Source organism: Schistocerca cancellata, chromosome 2 (genome assembly GCF_023864275.1).
Source record: "Schistocerca cancellata isolate TAMUIC-IGC-003103 chromosome 2, iqSchCanc2.1, whole genome shotgun sequence".
Classification (NCBI taxonomy): domain Eukaryota; kingdom Metazoa; phylum Arthropoda; class Insecta; order Orthoptera; family Acrididae; genus Schistocerca; species Schistocerca cancellata.
In genome coordinates this window covers 667,209,740-667,234,114 of record NC_064627.1, presented here as the reverse complement: position 1 = coordinate 667,234,114, position 24,375 = coordinate 667,209,740, and the positions used below count along the sequence as shown (strand labels likewise).

The 24,375-nt window shown below is 40.1% G+C and overlaps 2 protein-coding genes across 2 annotated transcripts in view; one reads left to right on the top strand and one right to left on the bottom strand.

The window, feature by feature from the left end:
* Positions 1–14,390, bottom strand: part of LOC126162375 (poly(A)-specific ribonuclease PARN-like) — a 306,143-nt gene extending 291,753 nt beyond the window's left edge. Inside the window, exon 1 of the mRNA XM_049918833.1 lies at positions 14,148–14,390. Within this exon, the coding sequence (XP_049774790.1) occupies positions 14,148–14,166 (19 nt within the window). The 5' untranslated portion in view covers positions 14,167–14,390. The remainder of the gene's footprint in view (positions 1–14,147) is intronic.
* A 293-nt stretch (positions 14,391–14,683) lies between these two features.
* The window catches only part of LOC126162374 (nuclear pore complex protein Nup85), a 139,270-nt gene continuing 129,578 nt past the window's right edge, over positions 14,684–24,375 (top strand). The window contains exons 1-2 of the mRNA XM_049918832.1: positions 14,684–14,839; positions 14,915–15,011. Of these exons, the coding sequence (XP_049774789.1) occupies positions 14,819–14,839; positions 14,915–15,011 (118 nt within the window). The 5' untranslated portion in view covers positions 14,684–14,818. The remainder of the gene's footprint in view (positions 14,840–14,914; positions 15,012–24,375) is intronic.

Here is a 24,375-nt window from a genome sequence, read left to right as displayed (position 1 = left end):
GACGGAATGTACAATATGCCGGAATATTATAGGGGCGACAGAGACCTCAGGACCGGAATAGATCGGTCCTAATGCAAGATTGAGGCATCGTCCAGGGGAATGGGGGGAGTGGGGAGAGGGGCAGGAGGAAATACGTGAGGCACATTCCAGTGAGTGCGGATGGAGATCACACGGGGAAGACAGAGGCATTCCGACTGGCAATCCCACCCGAAGGCAGGTATTGAGAAAGAGGCAACCCTCGTTTGCAAAGAGGACGAGTATAGGGGACGGTCATGGAATCGACAAATGGCGACTGCATAAGAAACCAGGAGTCAGCTCCATTTGTGCGAGGAGACTGTGGAAAGGAGTGGTGTGAAACGCAGAGTGGAAGGAGATGACGAGCCATAACCCTGACAACCATAATCTACTCTGAACAAAACCAGAGGGTGATAATGACTGAGAAGAGTAGTACTATCTGCACCCCCAGATGTGTGGGACAAGAGGCAGAGAGCATTAAGTCTTCACGTGGTGAGTATGTGGCAGCCACAGCAGCTTTTTAGCAAAAATAAGAACCAGGAAATGGGACTGTACTGTATCATCTGTGTGGTGAATGTCTTAATAAAGTTCTGGATCAGGGTGTACTGTGGGGTGACAGAAAAAATACATAACCCACATTTTGGAGAGAGAAATCTGGGAGCCACGGGACAGATGAAAAAATTGTTGATATACGATGCCGGGGTAACCAGAGGCCCGACAGAGGTTACAAGCGCATTGATGGTGATGAGGTAGAGCGTGATACTTAACAGAGAACTCTGGGAGATACCATTCTCCTGGATCCGACAGGTGCTGAGTGAAGTGCTAACTTGAACGCGGAAAAGCAGTATTGGGCAGGGGGGGGGGGGGGGGGGGGGGGAGTAAAATGTAATGGCACCAAGCTGTGTTGTATAACTTATGCAGGTCAAGGAAAACCATGATAAGGTGCCCGCAGTTAATAAAAGGCTGTTGGATTGCTGTTTCCAATCTGAGTAAGTGGTCAGTTGGAGATCGTCCTTCTCAGAAGCCACACTGATACGGGGACAAAAGGCCCAGAGATTCGAGTACCCTACATAATCCGAAGCTAATCATCCTCTCGAGCAGCTTACAAAGTATGTCGGTCAGGCTAATCGGGCAGTAGCTGTCGAGAGACACTGGGTCCTTCTCGGGCTCAAGGACAAGGATAACTATTTTGTCTGGCCATTGCAAGTGGATGACACCTCTGAGTCAAATGTGGTTGAAAGCCCTGAGAAGATGTTGCATCTGGGTAACGTCGAAGCGTTTAATCACCTGGGTGTGGATGGAATCTGGGACTGGGACCGTGTCATGTAAAGAGGTAAGAGCCTGCAATAATTTCCATTCAGTGAAGTGTTCATTATAGGACTCAGCTTGGTGGGGATTCAGACTGGGGCTTGTTCAAATCGTCGTTCCTGCCAGAAAAGGGTAGCAATACAGGAACAGGATGCTAAGGCTGTCGCGCAGTGTGTCACAAGGTGTTCTGGAAGGACCGATGGATAAGTACACAGAGCACCCTGTACAATAAGACCCTGGACAGTTGATCGTCGCTAGTGGCCCGGAAGGCTACGGAGCATCCAGAAGGCTACGGAGCTTGGAGCCAGATGTCCCCAGGAAGGAAACATAGCTTTCCCATCATTCTTTTTTACTCTGCTTAATAAGGTAGTGGCCCTTAACACGGAGACACTTAAAAGTGGTAAGTTGGTCTGTGAAGGGTGTGTCATTTAAATCATTTCAGCGTTGCATTAGTGGTCATGAATAATGTCAGCTACATCTTTGGTCCACCACGGTACCAGTCAATGATGAGAGGCACCAGTGGATGGGGGAGAGCACTGCCAGCAGCATGAAGATGAGTCACAGAGAGGTCTTGCATGACCACAACAGTGCAATCCGACAGAGAGGTGGTAAAGTGCACAACGGACATACATAAAAGTCATTTGGCTCTGGGGAATATCCAATGTGGCAATCTGTTTGCCTGCCAGTGGAAGGGGAGCAACAGAATGAACGGAAAGTGGTCACTGTCACAAAGATCATCATTACCGTATTTACTCAAATCTAAGCCGCACTCGAATCTAAGCCGCACCTGAAATATTAGACTCGAAATAAGGGGAAAAAAAATTCCCAAATCTAAGCCGCACCTGAAATTTGAGACTCGAAATTCAAGGGGAGAGAAAAGTTTTAGGCCGCACCTCCAAATCGAAACAAAGTTGGTCCATTGTAATATGAGACACAATTTAGGTCGAATGAATGACGATACAGCTACAGTAGTTTGGTTCGAGTCGAAAGCTTAGCAGTTAAGCTTTACCAGGTAGCCATTGCTATGCGTCAAGCGCTCCGTCCGTATTTATACGGATACCCTTCCTTTTTCACGTGCTTCGTCTGGTTTGAATCGATTGCTTATTTTGCTTTGATCTGATAAGTGCCGTTTTCAATGTTATAGGTGTTTACGTCAGTCACTCTAAGCTGAAAATGCATTACTATACTGTGTCATGCATTGTTTGTCACATTCTGATAGTGCGTGTTTACGGCCTGTTGCTGCTCGCGGCATGGCTTGCTTTTGTGCGCGCTACCGCCGCCTACAATTAAAAAAAAGAGAGGAATCGTCACATTTGCGAAACAATGGCAAGAGACTGCTATTTGTTGTTACTTACACTGCTGCTTTCTTTGATAATGATCAACAAGAACCAAATAATAGACTGCGTATGATATAACATGTTCTGAACGAGAGTTTGGTGAAAATTTTTCTCCGTTTGAAAATCTTTGCGGCCACTTCTTTAGTACATCAAATTCTGCACAGAAATTAGTCATCTTAGATTTAAAAATCTAGTCAGTTGTCGTGCTTCATTTCTGACTGTATCACTATTAGGCATAAGAGTAATACGAATATAAACATGACACGATACGTATATTCTTCCGCGTTTGCTGTTGTCTCACTCTAGTTTCGTAGTTTATTTGGCAGACAGTATTTAAATGAGATAGAAGCAAACACGAAAGAACACATGGCAAAATGTTTATATTCGTATTATTCTTGTGGTGAAGAGAATACTGCATGTGATACAAATTTCATCAGGTTCCTATTAGCAACCATCTCTTCTCACAGGTAGGAAAAAATTCAGAACGTAGAGTTGGCCATATTGACAAAAATCCCAGTATTACCAGTCAGATTTTTGTAGTACATTGAAATTCGAAGATGAACAATACAGCATTTGTATTTACTTCGTTGGATAATGTATGAAAATGCAGTGGTCGAAACTCGGGCGGAAAAATGCTCGTCTTCCATTTTTTTTTTTTTTTTATTTTATTTACTGACGCAGAGGTTTTGGCGTCAGTATTTATCTTTGTGCCTACAAAGGATGCCTGTGTAGCGCTACATACATTCGACGGCAGAAGTTAGTTGTGGCGGCACCTATCAACATTTTTCAGAACTTCCGCTTGCTTTGCACTCTATTCTAAGCCGCAGACGGTTTTTTTAATTACAAAAACCGGAAAAAAAGTGCGGCTTAGATTCGAGTAAATACGGTAGGTGACCAATGCAGAGAAGTCACAAGAGCAGGGGAGGAGATCGTGAGATCGAAAGCAGGAAAGGTGCTGTGAGAGGCACCGAAGGACAGGGGAACTATCACTGAGGAGACACAAATCAAAATCTGTATTAAGTTGGTCAATTAGAAGACTCCTACTTGTCAAAGTGGCACTCTGTCACAGGGAGTGGTGCGCACTGATGTCCTTGAGAAGGAGGAGCTGTACTCAGGTAAGCAGGTCAACATAATGAAGAGGCCTACCGGGAGGGAGGGAGGTAGACATTGCAAATGGTGATTGCTGGGGTTGTTCGCACTCATACCGCTATTGATTCCAGGTTGGTATGAGGGGGAAGCCAGTCACTAATGACTGGTGTGAACCAGAGTGCAGAACCCTACAGACACTATCCTGGGGCCGGCACGGTTCCGACAGAACACCTGATAGTCACAAAACATTGGAGAGTGGTCATCACAGAAGTGCGTTTCTTGGAGGGCAAGGCAGAATGCAGAATAAGAGGAAATGAGTTGTATTTCTGTTAGGTGACAGTAATATCAATTGCAATTCCACTGGATTATCATATGGTGAAAGTCGAGGTTAGACATAACGAAGCTGAGTAGAAGTCATGTTAATGGGTCAGTGGTCATCACCGATGAGGATGGGGTGGCATCCATGAAAACTGGGTCTGATTCAGAATGAGGAGCAGGAAGTGAAACCCCCCTGGGATACCGGGGAAGCCTCGTCCTTTGAGTTGCACTGCTGCTGCTTCTTCTTCTCCCTCATAAAGAGGGAGGAGGCATTGTAAGTAAAGGAATAGATGGCAGTGATGTCTGGATCGGACAGAGAATGAGTGGCTTTGGGTCCCTCGGAGCACGGTCCCTTGTCCGATCCAAGGTTGCAGGCTTCCTATCATGAGAAGATGGGGAGAGGTGTCCCAAGCCCTCCAAGAGGGAGCCTCAGCGCTATCAGGAGGCGTAGAAGAGGAAATGGTAGGAGGGCAGGATGGTGGTAAGGAAGAGGAAAGACGTAACTGACGCAAAAGCGGATGAGTGATTCAAAGAATGAAGTCTGTCAACCTTCTTCCGAGCCTCAAAGTAGCTGAGACAGTCAAAGATCTTTATTTCCTAAATTCTTTTTTCCCTTTGTATACACTGGACACTCCAGTGATGGAGGAGAATGTAGACAAGAGCAGTTTACACAGTTAGGCAGTGGGGAGCAAGGGCTCCCCATATGAAGAGGGTGGCCACAATCACCACACATGGAAGTGGCGTAGCATTGCAAGGACATATGGCTGAACTTGAGGCAAATGAAGCAATGTACGAGAAGTGGAACGTATGGTTTGATGTTGCATCTGTATACCATTATCTTGACCTTTTCGGGCAGGGTATACCCCTCAAATGCCAGGATGAAAGCATCAGTGTCCACACAATGGTCTTTAGGTCCTCTCTGGACACTCCAGATGAAATGAATGCCCCATTGTTCCAGATTAGCATTTAGTTCATCATCGGACTGGAGGAGATGGTCCCTATGGAAAATTACACTCTGTGTCATACTCTGAGACTTGTGAGGTGTGATATTCACTGGGAAGTCTCCTAAATGGTCTCAGGCATGGAGGGAGCTAGATCTCGTCTTGATTAAGGACTCAACTTCACCGAACTTGTTCTCAATGTGTTCCACAAATAAAAGGATTTGGTGATGGCAAAAGTCTCCCTGTCAGTCCTGTGACAGACCAGGAACCACAGAAAGTGTTTTGCTCCAATCCAGTGGTCCTAGCCCTCCTTCCAAGGATAGCCAAGGGAGGAAAAGGCCGGAAAAGCAGGAACAGGAACTGTGACAACATTATTCATAGGAAGAGGAGAGGCCACTGAAGAGTGGACAGAGAGTTTAACACGTCTCATGGGGTATCGTCCAATTCAAACAGGAGCTGATTTAGACCTGTCAATGTAAACTGATAAATATTTGCACTACTAGGATGTTGTTGTTGTTGTGGTCTTCAGTCCTGAGACTGGTTTGATCCAGCTCTCCATGCTAATCTATACTGTGCAAGCTCCTTCATCTCCCAGTACCTACTGCAACCTACATCCTTCTGAATCTGCTTAGTGTATTCATCTCTTGGTCTCCCTCTACGATTTTTACCCTCCACGCTGCCCTCCAATGCTAAATTTGTGATCCCTTGATGCCTCAGGACATGTCCTACCAACTGATCCCTTCTTCTAGTCAAGTTGTGCCACAAACTTCTCTTCTCCCCAACCCTATTCAATACCTCCTCATTAGTCATGTGATCTACCCACCTAATCTTCAACATTCTTCTGTAGCACCACATTTCGAAAGCTTCTATTCTCTTCTTGTCCAAACTATTTATCATCCATGTTTCAATTCCATACATGGCTACACTCCATACAAATACTTTCAGAAATGACTTCCTGATATTTAAATCTATACTCGATGTTAACAAGTTTCTCTTCTTCAGAAACGCTTTCCTTGCCATTGCCAGTCTACATTTTATATCCTCTCTACTTCGACCATCATCAGTTATTTTGCTCCACAAATAGCAAAACTCCTTTACTACTTTAAGTGTCTCATTTCCTAATCTAATTCCCTCAGCATCACCCGACTTAATTCGACTACATTCCATTATCCTCGTTTTGCTGTTGTTGATGTTCATCTTATATCCTCCTTTCAAGACACTGTCCATTCCGTTCAACTGCTCTTCCAAGTCCTTTGCCGTCTCTGACAGAATCACAATGTCATTGGCGAACATCAAAGTTTTTTATTTCTTCTCCCTGGATTTTAATACCTACTCCAAATTTTTCTTTTGTTTCCTTTACTGCTTGCTCAATATACAGATTGAATAACATCGGTGAGAGGCTACAACCCTGTCTCACTCCCTTCCCAATCACTGCTTCCCTTTCATGCCCCTTGACTCTTATAACTGCCATCTGGTTTCAGTACAAATTGTAAATAGCCTTTCGCTCCCTGTATTTTACCCCTGCCACCTTCAGAATTTGAAAGAGAGTATTCCAGTCAACATTGTCAAAAGCTTTCTCTAAGTCTACAAATGCTTGAAACATAGGTTTGCCTTTCCTTAATCTTTCTTCTAAGATAAGTCGTAAGGTCAGTATTGCCTCATGTGTTCCAACATTTCTACGGAATCCAAACCGATCTTCCCCGAGGTCAGCTTCTACCAGTTTTTCTATTCGTCTGTAAATAATTCGCATTAGTATTTTGCAGCTGTGACTTATTAAACTGATTGTTCGGTAATTTTCACATCTGTCAACACCTGCTTTCTTTGGGATTGGAATTATTATATTCTTCTTGAAGTCTGAGGGCATTTCGCCTGTCTCATACATCTTGCTCAGCAGATGGTAGAGATTTGTCAGGACTGGCTCTCCCAAGGCCGTCAGTAGTTCTAACGGAATGTTCTACTAGGATAAGAATTTATAAAAACCTCATTTTAAACATTTAACCTGGAATAGTCTCTCTCATCCATTCAGGAGACCAGAATAAACTCATGCCCCTTCATAGTATTAAATGGTATAAAGTTCCAGTTTTGGACACAAACTGAAATCTTTTGTGTAGCAAATGATACTAAGGTCTGTCTAAAACAGCTTGTTGGTTGATATTTTACACTTTGAAACATAATTCCTTACGTCACAGAATGTTAAGAGCACACTATGTGCCACTGCTAATGCATCACAAAAAATGTCATTTCACTTGCACTTCTCAAGTAGTGTGGTGCACTTGCTTAATCTACTATTGTGCATTGCCATCATCCACAGCTAGTTCTACATCATACCCCACAAGCCACCTAATCGTGTGTGGTTGAGGGTACTCTTTGTACCGCTAACTGAACCCTCCAACCCTGTTCCACTAGTGAATAGCGCTGAGTGTTGATAAGGTTCTATATTGACTCTAATTTCTCGAATTTTCTCTTCATGGTCATTATGCGAGATGTATGTAGGGGAAAGTAACATGTTATCAGACTCTTCCCGGAAAGTGCTCTCTTGAAGTTTCAACAGAAATCTCTCCATGCTGCACAACGCCTCTCTTGTAACAGCTGCCAATGGAGTGTATTGAGCATCTCCGTAACACACTAGCGCCGACTCAACAATCCCGTGATGAAATGTGCTGCTCCTCGTTGGATGTTGTCTATTTCTTCCATCAGTCCTATCTGGTAGGGATCCCAAACAGTACTCAAGAGCATGTCGAACAAGCTTATATGCCAAATCCTTTGTGGAAGAGTTACATTTCCTTAATATTCTTCTTACGAATCCGAGTCTGGCGTCTGCTTTTCCCACTATTTGTTTTATATGGTCATTCCACTTAAGGACGCTCCGGATAGTTACCCCCTAGATATTTTATGGCAGATACTGTTTCCAGCAATTTGTCATCAATAGCTATACACAAGTGGATTTCTTTTCCTATGTATGTGCAATATGTTACATTTATTTACATTCTGGGTCAAGTGCTAGAGCCTGCACCATTTATCAATTCTCTGGAGGTCATTCTGTAAACTGTTACTATCTCTTGGCATTGCTACTTTGTTATGCACAAATGCATCATCTGTGAACAGCCTTAGAGAGCATCCGACACTTTCTACTACATCATTTATATATATTGTAAACAGTAACGGTCCTATTACACGTGCTTGGGGGACATCGGAAATTGTTTTTACACCTGTCTTTTTTGTTAGGTTAAGAATGAGCTGCTGAGTTCTGTCTGTATGGAAGTCTTGAATCCTGTCGCAAATCTGCTCCAATACTCAATAAGCTCTTATTCTTTTCAGTAAATGGCAATGCAGAATGGTGTCAAATGCCTTCCTGAAGTCAAGGAACACAGCATCAACCTGAGCACCATTGTCTACGGCACTGTGGATCTCACGGAGGAACACAGCAAGCTGTGTTTCTCAGGATCTTTGTTTGCGGAATCTATGTTGCTTTTTATAGGCGAGATTTTCCTTCTCCAAGAACGTCACAATTCTTAAGCAAAAAACCTGTCCCACAACTCTATCAGCGCACACTCCGCTGCAGTGTGAAAATCTCATTCTGAACTCTACAACAGTATAACGTCAACAATATAGGTCTATAATTGTGTGCATCTGTCCTACAGCACTTCTTAAAAATGGGAATGACCTGCGCTTTGGAATGACTTGCGCTTTATTCCAGTCACTAGGTACCCTTGGGTCTCAAGCGATCTATGATAAATTACTGCTAGAAGGGGAGCAAGTTCTTTCACATAATCTTTGTAGAATCTTACAGGTATCTCATCTTGTCCTGGTGCCTTTCCACAACTAAGTGATTGTAGTTGTTTTTCTATTCCGCAATTTGTTATCTCAGTATCTGCCATTTGACATTCGCACAATGATCAAAATGAGGAACCGCGGTGAAACAATTTTGGAAGACTGAATTCAGTATTTTGGCCTACTCTCTGTCATCTTCCATATCGGTGCCAGTATGGTCAGTGAGTGAATGAATAGATAATACTGATCCACTTACAGGTTCTACATATGACCAAAACCTCTTACAGTTGTTACTCAGATTGGATGACAAAATTTTACTTGCAAAGTCATTGAACGTTTCTCTCTTTGCTCTCCATATGCTCATTTTCACTTCGTTCAGCTTTTTTTTTTTTTTAGCTATGTTCTTCTCTTGGATCTGAGGAGAAGTTCTCTTTGTTTATGTAGCAATTTTCTAACATAGTTATTATACCACAGTGTGTATTTCCCATCCCTGAAGACCTTACTTGGAACATATTTGACTAGGGCATATTGCATAATTCCTTTGAATATTTTCCATTTATTTTCCACATCTTCGTCCTCATCACTGAATATCTGATGCTGACTGCTCAGATATTCTGAAGTTTGTATCTAGTCACTCTTGCTATGCAAAAATATCTCCCTACCTTCATTAACATTCTTTGTCAGATCCGTTGTCATAAATGCTAACACAGCCTACCACTGACACCTTCCTCTACGTAAACTGATTTGTTAAGTTCAGTTCTGTTTGTTGCCAGGAGGTCTAAGACATTTCCCTATGAGTTGGTTCTCTGACTATCTACTCAAAGACACTTATGGACAAGACATCCACAACAGTGTCACACGAATCCCTGTCTCTGGCACCAGTTGCAATAGCATGACACTCTCAATCAGTACCTGGCAATTTGCAGCCACTCCTATTACAATGGCATGATCAAATAAATTACTAACAATATTCTGCATGTTCTGTCTGAAGCACTCTATGACTAGAGCTCCTGACTCAATAAGTCTATAAAAGCATCCAATCACCATTTTTGACTGATCTTTGATACTTAACTTCATCCAGATTAATTCACGGTCGGAATCCGTGATAACCTCTTTAGATTTTATTGAATTCTTTACTGCAATAAAACACACCGCAACCACTGGCAACTAACCTATCCTTGTGATAAATATTCCAATCTGAACTTAGGATTTTGTTGTCATTAACATCCGGCTTCAAGCTACTTTCTGTTCTAATAGTATATGTGGTTTATAACCTTCAGTAGCGATACTAATTCTCAGCCTTTTCCTTGAATGCTCCTGAAGTTTATTAAAGAGAACTCTGCAATTCTGTACCCAATACGGAGGTTGAGAAATTCACATCTGATACTGTAACAGTCACCTGAGCCTCTCTTTTAGAGCTTCCACTCTGCTCCAAACCAGACGTCTGTGATCAACCCTGCAAACGATACTACAAATAGACAGCTTAGTCTGCACAAGTCATTTAATTGTTGCAGTGGCCAAAGAAGCATTATGCTCATGCAGGCAACGTGCTCTCAAACGAGGTCCAACCAACAGCCTAAATACGTGGAGTTGCGGTGTCACAGGACAAAGTCAAATGACAAGCAATTTTAATCAGAGTGTAGGTCTGTTTTTGTGAGAATCCTACATGGCTTTATTGTTCAAAGGTGATCCAAAAATGCTATTTCTGTGAGTGTCCATTATGCTAGATGGATTATTGGTGACTCTGGATAACTCAAAAGCTCCATGAGGAGTTGCTGCAAGAGGGATAGAGATGGCTCACCAACCTTAGCTCAGGTACTGGCAATGGCAGAATCATGTAGACACATGGAGCCAGCCTTATCCCCTTGTGGTCAATCATGGGTGGGCCTACACACTGCCAAGATTGTTTTGACTACATCACAGAAGTTTCACTGGTAAGCTATACATACCCTCAATACAGTCCCAATCTCTCCCCATGCGATTTCCCAATTTTTGGAGCTTTGAGAAAGACATTCAAGGTTGTTGTTTTGTATAATCATGGTTCTGTAGGCAACTGCAAACATTTTTCCATTAAGGCATTGACCATCTTGCCTCACAGTGCGACAAAAGTGTAACTACTTATGGTGATTAATTTTGAAGTAATGAACAGTGTTCTTATGTTTTCTCCATCTGTCTCATTTTCATTTGAATGCCCCTTTTATAGACAAAGACCACAATCTGAACCAATCACTGCTACAACCATTGTAGAAGACATGCAGCAACAATCCATAACAATATTCTACATGGTTCTACATGGTTTCTTAAGACATCAAAACAATTTTTACGCTTCATCACCTGCGCTGCCGTGTTTAAGGGCAGCAACGTACCAAGTGTCTTTTTTTATTACGACCTTTGTGTGCAGTACTTTCCACATCCTATAACTCTTGTTGAAGATGTATTCAATTGAAGGTATTCATAGTTCTCTCACTGTACCGGTGAACTGCAAACAAAATAATAATAGTTGATTGTTGCTTCCAACTACTTCAAAAATTCTTTGAGTCTGTCACCCACAGCAGTGCAAATGTCTGGCACCAAAAGGCATATCAGTGAGAGACATACTTTAGAGTGCATCAAAAGTTTGCATAAGAAGGTATCGCCTACCTGATTGTAACTGGTATTGCTATTACCAATTCTCGGACCAACTGTTCCTCAAAAATTGAAAGTACATGTAGAAGCTAAGCCAAAAGATTTCTCAAAATTTATAAAATCACAGAGAAAGTGGCACTTCACACTCATTACTCTGTTCATGACTTGCAAATGGTTATTATGCTAAATCCACTTTTGAAGCCTGCTTGTATATATAAAAATCCAAAATGTTCTGAATGATGTCGGTGCAATTTTAATAAATATCTATAACATCAAGGAGAAGTTACAGACATCCCCCCCCCCCCCAATATATCTTGAGCGCCTCTTTCTTGGGGGTTATCTGTCAACAATTTTACAAACTTCTTTTCTATTGCTTCACCTTAAACTCTAACCATTTCTACTGAAAAGCCCTCACCCCGGGCATGGATTTTGTTTCCTTGTAAATGGAATGGCTTTGTATGCCTCATCTGGCATCACTTTCAGAATGTTATTAGCCTCTTTTTCTTTGCATCTTATTCATCTCATGAACCATGAAAAATTTAGAGAACTCTTCAAGTACCTGCACTGTTTTCTTTACATCTACATCCATCCTTCACAAGCTGTCATTGGTTTCTGGCAGAGATTACATTGTATACAAGTATCATGTTGCTCCTTTCTAACCCATTTGCATGTAGTAATTAGGAGTAAGAACAGTTGATATTCCACTGCATAACCCCGAACTGCTCCAGTTGTAAAATTGTTTCACAGGCGTTGAGGGCTGCTGCACCTACCTGACTGCCATCTCTCTGCAAATTTGATAATGTATTCCATGCATATTTAAGAGTTTTCATTTATTCATGTACTATTATCTGCTTTGTTGTTGTGGGTGGTCAGATATTAGAATCTTCGTGAGATTAGTTAAGCAGCTACAGAGCATTTAATTTTTGATTTTGGAGTGTAGAGAAAGTTAGCACAGTGTTGTACATCGATGTGAGGCTGGTAACCATTATTTACACTGACTGAACAAGAGTAATGATGCACATAATTATTTTGAGTTCACCAACAAATGTTTCCAAGTAAATCTGCACATCAATCTGTCACATAATAATTTATCTGTAGCATTCCACATCATTAAGAGTGTTCAGATTCTGGTCCCAGCAATGCATCAGATTTCATGCAATACTGTGGAAGGTCGGAAGCACAGACAAAAAGAATTTTTGCAATGGAGGAAAGACACAAGAGGGACATTCAAAAAAAGACCAAACTTTTGAAACAGCACCTTAACTGGCAAGGGAGCAGACTGTGGCTACTAAGAATACATAGCAGTAAGCTTGGACAACAAACTTCCGTTAGCCTTTTTTCGCTGTGACTGCTACTTGCAAGGTCAACAGAATCACATACATACAACAAAATGGAATCTACTTTTAGCACCCTAAGAAAGTGAAACAATGTTGTGTGTGTGTAGTTCAACATTGTACACATTTTGAATTTTACGTCTTTGTTAAAAGATAAAAAGAAAACTTACAATGAAATAAAGTCTTTCAAATGTCCTCATCACTGTGACAAATGGAAGCAGTCACCAACACTGTATTTCACTACTGCTTTGGCCAGCTTTCTTCAACTGGAATAGGTTTCCACTATGAGGCAGAGAATGGACAGTACATGTTATTTACCAGAATAACTGTTTTCACATATTGGTTCCCAAATAACTGAACAGATAAGTTGGTGTATTGATCTTAATTTCATAATAAAAAGACAGTAAACTGCAGCACTGGTGCAAGACTGATCTGCAATGTAGCCCAATGTCTATTTCAGAGGAGAAGTTAGTAACTTGGCTGTGACTGGTTGTGACCAACCCAGTGAACAAGAAATACATGTTTTGGTAGCAGATGGAACTGTATAACATAACATGAAGTCTTTGCTTGATCCACATTTATTGCACTTTTTGTTACATACCGAATTTTCAGTTAAATTCAGGAACGCTGTATTACCTAACATACAAAAAAACTGGCGACTATTTTGGAACGTATTGAGAAGCCTACATATATCGTACACCATCTATCCAAAAGGATAGGTGGGTGGGGGCATTACTAAACAGCTCTTTGTCAACATTTGAAGCGTAATAGTCCAACTAATTATTTCGTACATTATGGACTGCGATGAGATGTATGCGAGCGCTAACTAATCACTTTCCCGCGTAAGTCGTGTTACTACTTACCAATGTAATAATGTCAGTATGAAGCTGAGACATGGGGTCTTTTTAACAATACATGCAAGAGTAAAGCACGTGCATCAAGCTACTTTTACTTTACGACATGGAAAACATAATTACTAGTTAATTACCCGTGCAAGACTACTATAAGCAGCACAGGCGTTCCGCAACTATTTTAAGCCTATTATAAATTAACAGATGTTGTGGCACCACTACTATGCTTCATTAGCACAATCAGAATCTGCATCTGACGATACACTACCAAGTTCCTACATAAGCAACGTACAACTGGAGTTGTTTTTTTAATTATTCTGATTACAGCTGCCCGCGTATTGCGTCATGATCTAATAAGCGTATATAAATCGATTGAGAACTAATGCGAATGATTATACCTTTGCAACATTTAAATTTTCTAGTGTTTAATTTCCCTTCCTTTATGCGTAATTCAGAAGGATTGGCAGGCGAGTGGAGTCGTGGACCAAAAATACATCTTTTCGGTTTTGCCGCGGAGCAATCAAATCAATTCAGTTTTTGCAAAGCGAACAAACTTACTTTTCTTGGTGACTTCCATTGTTGATAGTGCTAAACAGGAGTCCCCTCTTCCCTACTTCAGCTCGAGTAACAAGAAAATTGTTTCAAATCTATTCAATCATGAAAAGTATCTCTGTCATTGATGGCTGTCATTGCTTGTCACTCATGGGTGGTGTACGGTATTTCCCTGTCTATAGCGTAGTTGCATTCGCGGCACAGTTGTTTACCAATATCTCAAAGTCTATAGCATAAAACAAGCCGGTACTTCACATGTGCCACCTTTCAATTAATGTATCGATAACCACAGATAACATAGAGCCACGATTTTCCGCAACGGGGAAACAGAGAATGAGCAATATAATAAATTAATATCACTCTAAATGAATAACTTTACTTCAGATTCATGTTGCGGAAATTGGTTTTTGCAGTTGTAACTTCATTTATACTTCACGCTCCAACATTTCTGATAAATGCAGTATGTTTTCCGACATCAAGAAAAATCTACGGTCCACAGAATGTTATTTAACTACTGGTAATAGTTCTGCACGTGTTCATAAATTACATTCGAACTTCGTTTTACTCTACCGACACCGATTATCTCACATCGATCGATATCCAGTCGTAACAGACGAGTGGTTAGTCTTGATTAGTCCGCCCTTGTATGCGCGAAATGTGAATCGCTAGGCGTTGGAATGGAGGGCGTGAAGACTTTAGTGAGTGGAGTGTCACATTTTGAGTGTTTATTTGGTTTTCACTAGTGCACTAAATGAAACATTTCTATTCAACAGGCAATTCCGGACTCACTCTGCGAAGAACTGGGCGTAACAGCAAAATTATTGCCTGGCGACAAAATCGCAGCTTTCTCCTTTAACCTGCAGGGTGACAGTAAGTAATGTGTTTTCAGTTTAGCCTAGTCGCTTTTCTAATCTAGTTTGTATGCGTGGAGTTGTCCCTTTCGAAACGCACAGAGTGAACGAGAAGACAGCTCCTAATTACAGGCGTGAGAAAAAGTAAAAACTTACAATTTTAAATAGTAGTAGAGCAATCTCAAAATGAGTTTTACGTCCTGGTTGCTATAAAGTTGAATTACTTTCTAGCTTATCAACTACCTATGATTGAAAGAATTTTTGTGGGAAATTTTGTCAGCTTGCCACCAAATCGTGCAGTGGCGCAGAAAGTATGTTTAATATGCATCCACAAAAAATCTTTGTTCGCCCAGTCGTCTTAGCTGTGTGGTAGTCTAGGCCCTATATATCAGCTTCATATTCCATGGGCCATTTGTACGATTAGCAATAATGATGTGGTAAGTCATTTTACATTCACATTACAAATTCATATGTTAATATAGCTTCTTGCTGACCATTTAAAAGCTTCTTTCTCCTTTAAAAAAGAAAAATACATATGTTAATAATTTCTACTCACCACATTTTACATACTTTTTGCAAATATTTTGGAAAGGGTGATCGTGTTGTAGTAGTTGGTAAAGCAGGAAAGAGTATTGACAGGAACCAGAGCTACAGAATTGAGTATCCTGGTAGTTCTGACTGTGTAAATAAAGATTCTGCAACAAGTTGCATGAACATTGAGTTTTTTCCTGCTTTGAGGCATTATCGTCAGCTCCTGTCAAACAGTTCCATGAGTTGGATTAACATTGAGTTAGATCAGTTGTTTCTGTCAGGTGATGGGTCGAACTTAGATCTGGTTTCTGTTGTCATTCTTGACAAGAGAGGTTGGCCCCTATCACTACAGGAATGTGAATGGGATATTGGGCAACTAGCTGGGTTTATAGCAGAATCTGGTGTGTGGGGGGGGGGGGGGGGGGGGATACTGACATTCATGGGTGTATCCCCAATGTCATTGTTCTGATGGTGGCACCTTGTTTTAGTGTTAACTCAGCTTTCAAGTTATACATTTAGAAAATTTATAGAAGTAGGCCAAAATATAACTGAATTTTTTTTTATCCCCTCGTCCTCGACTAAAATGTGTGAAGATTAAGACGACGTTAAAATTAACACATCAAAATCTTAGAAGGTTAATAATTAGATAAATGGACTTCTGATTTGTGTATAGGAACTGCAGCTTGCATATCATATAGATGTAACGTTTGTTTCTGAAATTCATTTTACAACAAATGCATGTAAGGTGAATATAGATGGATATAACTGGGGTTTGGATTTTAATGACCTAAAAACAGTGAAATGTGCAAGGATATATGGCCTCCAATATATGTAGATATGACTGTCTCTAAATTTATTTAAAAATATTCTTGTCAATTTCTTTATATGCCGTGTAATAAAAATCTCACCTGTAAACAAACTGTGAGTGCAGTGTGGTTTCAGTTGCCTGAGACTGCAGTTTTTTCTGTGTCTATGTTTGTGTGTGTTTGTTATACTTCATACTCAGTACCTGCTTCTGCACAAAAAGGAAAATCATTCCTATACATTTCACACACTTGCTCCTGTTTCACATCCACATAAAATGTAAAGATGAATGATAACAAAATCAATACATAAGTAAAACAATCTTCCAGAAAGGCCTGCCTTGATCTCGAACCAGTTACCCTTCAAATAGATCAACAACTATTGTCATGGCAACACCACTACATACACAGGTCCCTGGTTCAAGAAGCCAGGACTCTAGTCAACTTGATAATTCTATTGCACACAACACCTTATGTAGTCTGCATTTAAACCAAACCCCTGCAAAAACGTTATGGTCGTCATATCATCACTCACTGCAACCTAAAGTGATTAACTATTATATTTTTCCGCCATATCCATTGCTAAAAAAAAGCAAAAAAAAAACTATTTCATTTTGGCCCATAGAAAAGGCACTTATCATACCTAACGCAAACAAGAATGCATAAACCTCTGAAACAATAAATCAAATAACTTGCTGGCGACACAACACATTCTTCACTTCACATAATGGTTACACGAAGTCAAATGATCGAATACCACACATAGCAAAAACAACTTCAAACATGAACACCTGCCAATAGGATTGCCCCACCAAATACTTAGCTCACCATCTACAAACATGACCAAACTCATAAAACTGTGCCACAATAATGTCACACAACACTTACACCACTGGTCAAAGGGCCATTCCGTGCCAAGTGGTCTAATATCGAGAAATGTTCCCACATGACCATAGTGGATTTTGATGAAATTTTGTATGAACATTCACACATGTTCTCAATGAACACTAGTAAAGCTTCAGTTTCAGAAATTCAATACTTGCACAGATATAGTCACTTGTTTGAAACCATAGCACAGCTTCCACTAGTGTGTCCTTGAATTTTCAGCAACTTTGAGATATCTCTAAGTATTTGCATGAAAGAAACAAAACTTGGCCATCTTATACAACTTTTAGATCTCTTTAAAGTAAAATATTAAGAAAAGGATTTCTGAGCAATTTTCATATAGATAATTTGAAGCAAAGTTGGGTGAAAAAATAGCCGTTTTAAAAAAATGCGAACTTTAGTTTTTTGTATCTCCAAAAGTAATTGTGGGATGTACATGAAACATTGCACACCATAACTCACCACCACAAGGTCTTAGAATATAAAATTTCATTCTCCTATTGCTTTCCATTATTTCACAAATCTAGGGTTAAGTTTACGATTTTTCAAAAAGTGCTAAAAATGGGTATTTTTAGTCAATTTTTTCAAAAAAGTGTTTTCTCCAAACTCTTCTAAACTATGGTCATTAGAAAGAGCATATTCTAAACTAACTGGAAAAATGGATTTGGTTTTGCAATGCAAGCATATAGGGCCTTAAAAAGTAGCATCATCAAAGAGGTGCACTGGAAGTTTGAACACATTTTTCTGGCACTCAAATTATACCTGAAATTTTTTATTTTGCCAAAATGTTAAGCTTATGCTTAGCGGAGCTGGTATACGTGAAAATTATAAGGAGATTCTCAGCAAGGCAGTTTGCAGTTTGAACTCTAAACAGTGCATGCTACATTGCTGTGAAAGGTGTCCTGGGCCCAAAACTATAGCATCTGAAATTGCCAGCTATTTCCTAGATCATGAGCCACAGGAAGTTATAGTGTTTAAGCGATCGATACATACCGATTGGGCCACACTGGACATGAAGCAAATGGTAGTGGATGAATTTATTGAAGATGTAAAAAAATAAAATATGGAGTCTATCATGCCATCATTACATTGCCAAGCATCAAAGCTTGCATCTTAAAGGCCTTAAATTCGTCTGGCCGGCAATACACCATTCCTCTTGATATTTATCAGAAAATTAATGTAGCATATCAAAAATTGAAGTAGGTTAGAGGAAACAATCTAAGAAACCCAAGAGTACTTTCTAATTTTACATAGCGCACTTAAATAATTTTACTATCAGGCTTGGGAACCTGTGTAAAGAAACACTTATCAGGCTTGGGATCATGTGGTAAAGAAACCCACCCATGGCTGTTGTTGCTAAGCTATCGAGCGTGGCCTCTATGGCAATGGGAATGCTGGTTTTCTCAGGTGAAATTGAAACTAGCAGTGCTTAAGCCACCATAGCAACTCATTTATACACTTCTTTTCCATCAGTAAGCTGGTGTTGTTAATTAAACAGGCAACTAATAATTAGATGATTATGCAAATAAATTTTACGATTTACATTCATTCTTAATAATAATAATAATAATAACAACTGTGTGTGTGTGTGTGTGTGTGTGTGTGTGTGTGAGTGTGTGTGAGAGAGGTTGGGGGGGGGGAGGCAACAATTAAGAAATAACATTGTTTCTATTTTTATTCTTTTGCTATTCGGACTTAAGCTAGGTCCTATTCATCAGGACTTCTTATTTCACTTATCCCAGACATTAATAAACATGTATAAGGCAAAATAAGATTTCAGGTATAATTTGAGTGCCAGAAAAATGTGTTCAAACTTCCAGTGCGCCTCTTTGATGATGCTACTTTTTAGGGCCTTATATGCTTGCATTGCAAAACCAAATCCACTTTTCTAGGTAGTTTAGAATATGCTCTTTCTAATGACCATAGTTTAGAAGAGTTTGGAGAAAACACTTTTTTGAAAAATTTGACTAAAAATAACGATTTTTAGCACTTTTTGAAAAATTGTCAACTTTACCCTAGTTTTGTGAAATAATGGAAAGCAATAGGAGAATGACATTTTATATTCTAAGACCTTGTGTTGGTGAGTTATGATGTGCAATGTTTCATGTACATCCCACAATTACTTTTGGAGATATAAAAAACTTAAGTTGGCATTTTTTTTTTTAAACAGCTATTTTTTCACCCAACTTTGCTTTAAATTATCTATATGAAAATTGCTCAGAAATCCTTTTCTTAATATTTTACTTTAAAGAGCTCTAAAAGTTGTATAAGATGGCCAAGTTGTGTTTCTTTCATCTCAAAGTTGCTGAAAATTCAAGGACGCGCTATAGAAAGCTGTGCTATGGTCTTAAACAAGTGACTGTATCTCCGAAAGTATTGAATTTCTGGAACTGAAACTTTACCAGTGTTCATTGAGAACATGTGTGAATGTTCATAGAAAATTTCATCAAAATCCATGAGGGTCATGTGGGAGCCTCTAGACCACTTGGCATGGAATGACCCCAAAGCAGACAGGTGGAATCAGATGCTTCCCTTGAGCCCGTATTTCGAAGCGGTTAGGTCACTGCAGGCCAGATGCGATTCATTATCTTCAGATGTTATGGCATCCGAGAAGGATTGAACGGGAAGGAAGAGGGGTAAAGAAAAACCGTGGGTCAGGGGAGACATGGCAGGTGAGATGGAAAAGAAAAACAGATAGTTGGGGACTGCATTGGAAGATACTTGAAAACCTGAGAGCTTAAAGGTGGAAGATAGAGTAATACGCAAGACAGAGATTACTGCTTAAACATTGCACAAGAGTTAATAAGAGGGAAAAGCTGAGTGCCTTGTACGTAACAGAAATGGGGTGGGGGGGGGGGAGGCAGTGAAATATAGATAGGTAAGACAATGAAACATGTAGAAAACTATAATAGATTGAAGATAAGAATTGTTACTGTGAACAAATGCTGAGACAGAGGAAATTACCATAAATTAAGGCCAGGGGGATGACGAACCAAGAACATGTTGTAGCATTTGTTACTACTTGCGGAGTTCTGAGGAACTGGTGTCGGGAGGGAAGACTGCAGATCTGGATAATGCCGTAATCTCTGTCTTGCATATTACCCTTCCTTCCACCGTTAAGCTCTCAGGTCTTCAAATCTTGCCCAATGCCGGCCCCAACAATCAGTCTTCCCTTCTCATCCCGTCCGATAAGTCTCCACTAACCCCGCGGTTCTGGGTGACTTTCCTGAAATCTACTCCTTTTCCCAGTCCTTTTCCTTCACCCCTCTTCCTCCCCTTCAACCTTTCTGCCTGAAGGGAGAGACACAGGCTCCAAAAGCTTGCCTGAGTATAACTTTCTATTATGTGTGTGTTCTGCCACTGCTGGTGAGTAGTTTTTTTTATCTATCCAGTTAAATTAATTTGTCAAAAATTGTTTTTGTTGTAATATTAATATACAGTATCAGGTACAAAATAAAATAAAATATGCAGAACAACAACATGCCTCAACAGACAGGTTATTGCATGTGTCTTAACATAGCAGTAAGAGTACTCTTTCTCATAAAATGGCAGGTTCGTCACAGACTAGAAGACTGATGCATCAGCTTGTCAAAATTAAGGCAACTATATATGCAGTTATTCATCACATACATCTGTCTTATGCCACTCTCAACAGTACATATCATTGCAGCCAGGGAGCCAACAGACTGGCAGGTGGTGACAAGTAAAGGATAGGCGTCGACAATTTGACCAATAGGTGTCGCCAGTGTGATAGCTAAAATGTGGATAAAAGTAAATCTAAAAACATGTTTACAGGAATGTTGCCAATTAATAATTTTGGCAGACTCTAAAAAATTATTCTTATACCATTAATTATGCAATGTACATCTACATCTATACTCTGCGAACCACCATGAAGTACATGGCAGAGGATATGACCCATTGTACCAGTTGTTACACTTTTTTCCTGTTGCATTCACATATGGAGTGCGGGAAGAATGAGTGTTTCAATGCCTCTGTGTGTGCTGCAATTATTCTAATCTTATCCTCACAGTCCCTGTGTGAGCGGTACATTTAAAGCTGGTTCTTGAAACTTTGTTGGTAGACTTTGTTGGGATAGTTTATGTCTATCTTCGAGTCTGCCTGGGTTCAGTTTCTTCAGCACCTCTCTAACATGTTCCCGTGGGTCAGACAAATCTGTGACCATTCGCTCTGCTATTCTCTATATACATTCAATATCCCATGTTAGTTCAATTTGGTACTGGTCTCACATGTTGAGTAGTAGTCTAGAAAGAGTGATTTTTAAGCAATCTTCTTTGCATATAGATGGCACTTTCCTAGTATTATACCAATAAACAGAAGTCTACCACCTTATTTACCCACATCTAAACCTCTGTGATTATTTTGTGTCACATCCCTACAGTGTGTCTCACCTAGGTATTTGTGAGAGTTAGCCAATTTCAACTGTGACTGAATGATATTATTGCTATAGGAGACTACATTTGTTCGTTAATTTTGAAGTGCACAATTTTACATTTATGAACATTTAAAGCCAGTTGCCAATCTTTGCACCACGTTGAAATCTTATCAAGAACTGACTGAATATTTATTCAGCTTATTTCTGACAGTATTTCATTATAGATAACTAAATCATATGCAGGAAGTTTGAGGTTACTATTAATATTGCCCTGAAGATCGTTAATATACATGAGGAGCAGGGATCCTGACACACTTTCCTGAGTCACACATGAAGTTACTTCTACATCTGACAATAACTCTCCATCCAAGATAACCTACTGTGTTCTCCATACCAAAAAGTCCTCAGTCCAGTTATAAATTTCTCTCGATACCCCTTATAATCAAACTTTTGACTATAAGGGCATGTGTTGTACTAAGTCAACTGCTTTTCAGAAATAAAGGACGACATCTACCTGACTGCCTTGATTCAAAACTTTCACTATGTCATGTGACATAAAAGTGTGAGTTCAGTTTCACGTGATCAATGTATTGGAATCCATGCTGGTTGGCATGTGATTTAGTGTCAGTTTATTTTCTATAAGCCATGAACTTAGTTAGGTGATGTACTGCACTATTTGAAACCGAACCAATGTTGCACACATCATTTACTACCAAGCTAGTGTCATCAGCACACAGAAATATTTTAGAGTTACCCGTAATACTAGAGGGCATATCATTTATATAAATAAGGAACAGGAGTGGCCCCAACACTGATCCCTGGGGCACCCCACCCCCCTCCCACTTGACTGTACCCCACTCAGACCGCACATCACAGCCATTCCCAACATTGTGAGTAATGACCTTTTGCTGTCTGTTGCTAAAATAAGAGGTGAACCAATTGTGAGCTACTCCCCGTATTCCGTAATGGTCCAACTTTTGGAACCTTATAGAGGAAAGAGACTATAGCATTTTCAGTTGTTAAACGACTTCTAAAGCCAAACTGTAAATTTGATAGCAAATTGTGTGATATAAAATGATCAATTATCGTTACATACACAGCCTTTTCAATAACTTTTGCAAACACTGATGGCATAGGATTAGGTCTAAAATTATCTACATTATCCGTTTCTCTCTTTTTATAAAGTGGCTTTACTACTGAGTACTTTAACCATTCAGGAAACTGACAATTCCTAAAGGAAAAATTACAAATATGGCTAAATACAGGGCTGACATGTACAGCACAGTACTTTAATATTCTGATAGACACTCCATCATAACCACGAGAGTCCCTAGTCTTCATTGATTTAGTTATTGACTCAATCTCCCTCTCGTCTGTATCACCGAGGAGTATTTCAGACATAAATCTCGGAAAGGCATTTGCCAAGAAAGTTATGATTCCCTGTGGAAAATATTCGCAAATTAAAGATTTGAAGAGACTAGGTCAAGAGCAGAGCTTCCTCGTTCAGCTAGGCCAAAGTCTGTTGTTATAGATAAGAATCATAAACTTGTCATGCAGTGTTTTGTGTAAACATCACTAAATGTCGAAGAAAAGTGTCCAAGGAGTATGGGATAGCAAGAACAAGCCTACGAGGGATACATAAAAAGCTGAAATTGATACCATGGTGGCCCACTTTACTTGAAGGCCTAAATTAAGGAGATCTGGACAGATGTATGAAATTCTGTGACTTGTACACAATCCAACTGAAAACTGATCCAGTTTTACGAAAGCATTCTTTGAGGTGACAGAGTGACTTTTAAGGTGAATAGCAGAACAAACAATATTAACTACGTCTACTGGGATTCTTCTAAGCTTCATGTGGCAATGAAGACACTCTTGGTGTGAGTATAAGGGCAGGGATTTTAGGCGGTGAGTGGCAAACAGGGTACTGTTGAAGGTCCTATGTTCCCCAGGTATCACACATGTGAATTTTTCAGTCTGGGGAATACTAAAAAATGAAGTTCATTCCCTCAAGATTCATGATGTTGAGCTTATGTAGGAATGAATCCAATCTGAATCTGATAACCTACAGTTCTGAAAGATTTTCAACAAAATTTGTATATTAGTATTGGAAAGGTGCAATGTTTGCTGGACAGCATGGAAACAACATTGAGCATTTTTCGTGGGTTCATTGAACCGTACATGTATTTCTGTGTTGATTATAAATTTGTATTGTCATTTGCTCAGTATTATTGTACCAAACACATTTTTGACAACTGGCCCACTTTGTACATCTCGGAAAGAAATATTCAGTGTTACCACCTCTCTTAAAAATAAATGTTAAGTGGTTATGTTCAATTCAGTAGTAATGTAATGAAATGTTTATAAAGTGAATGTGGTAATACTCTGATCAGCCAGAACATTATGACCACTGACCTGCTATCATTATAAACCTGTCCAGGCGATAGCAGCATCACCTGGTGAGGAATGACTGCTATCAGACACACGCGTGGTGTCATGTAGTATCAGTAAGTGTGCTGTCCGTGTGTAGAATGGGGAAGTTGCATGATCTATCTGAGTTTGACTGGGGGCAGATTGTGATAGCCTGAAGGATTGGCATTTTGGAAACTACTCCACTTGTTGGCTGTTCAGGCCGTGCATGGTAGCTGAACGGTCTGAGGCATCTTGTCGCAGTTGGCACAGCTTCCCCCATCGGAGGTTCAAATACTCCCTCGGGCATGGGTGTAGGTGCCGTCCTTAGCTTAAGTTAGATTAAGTAGTATGTAAGC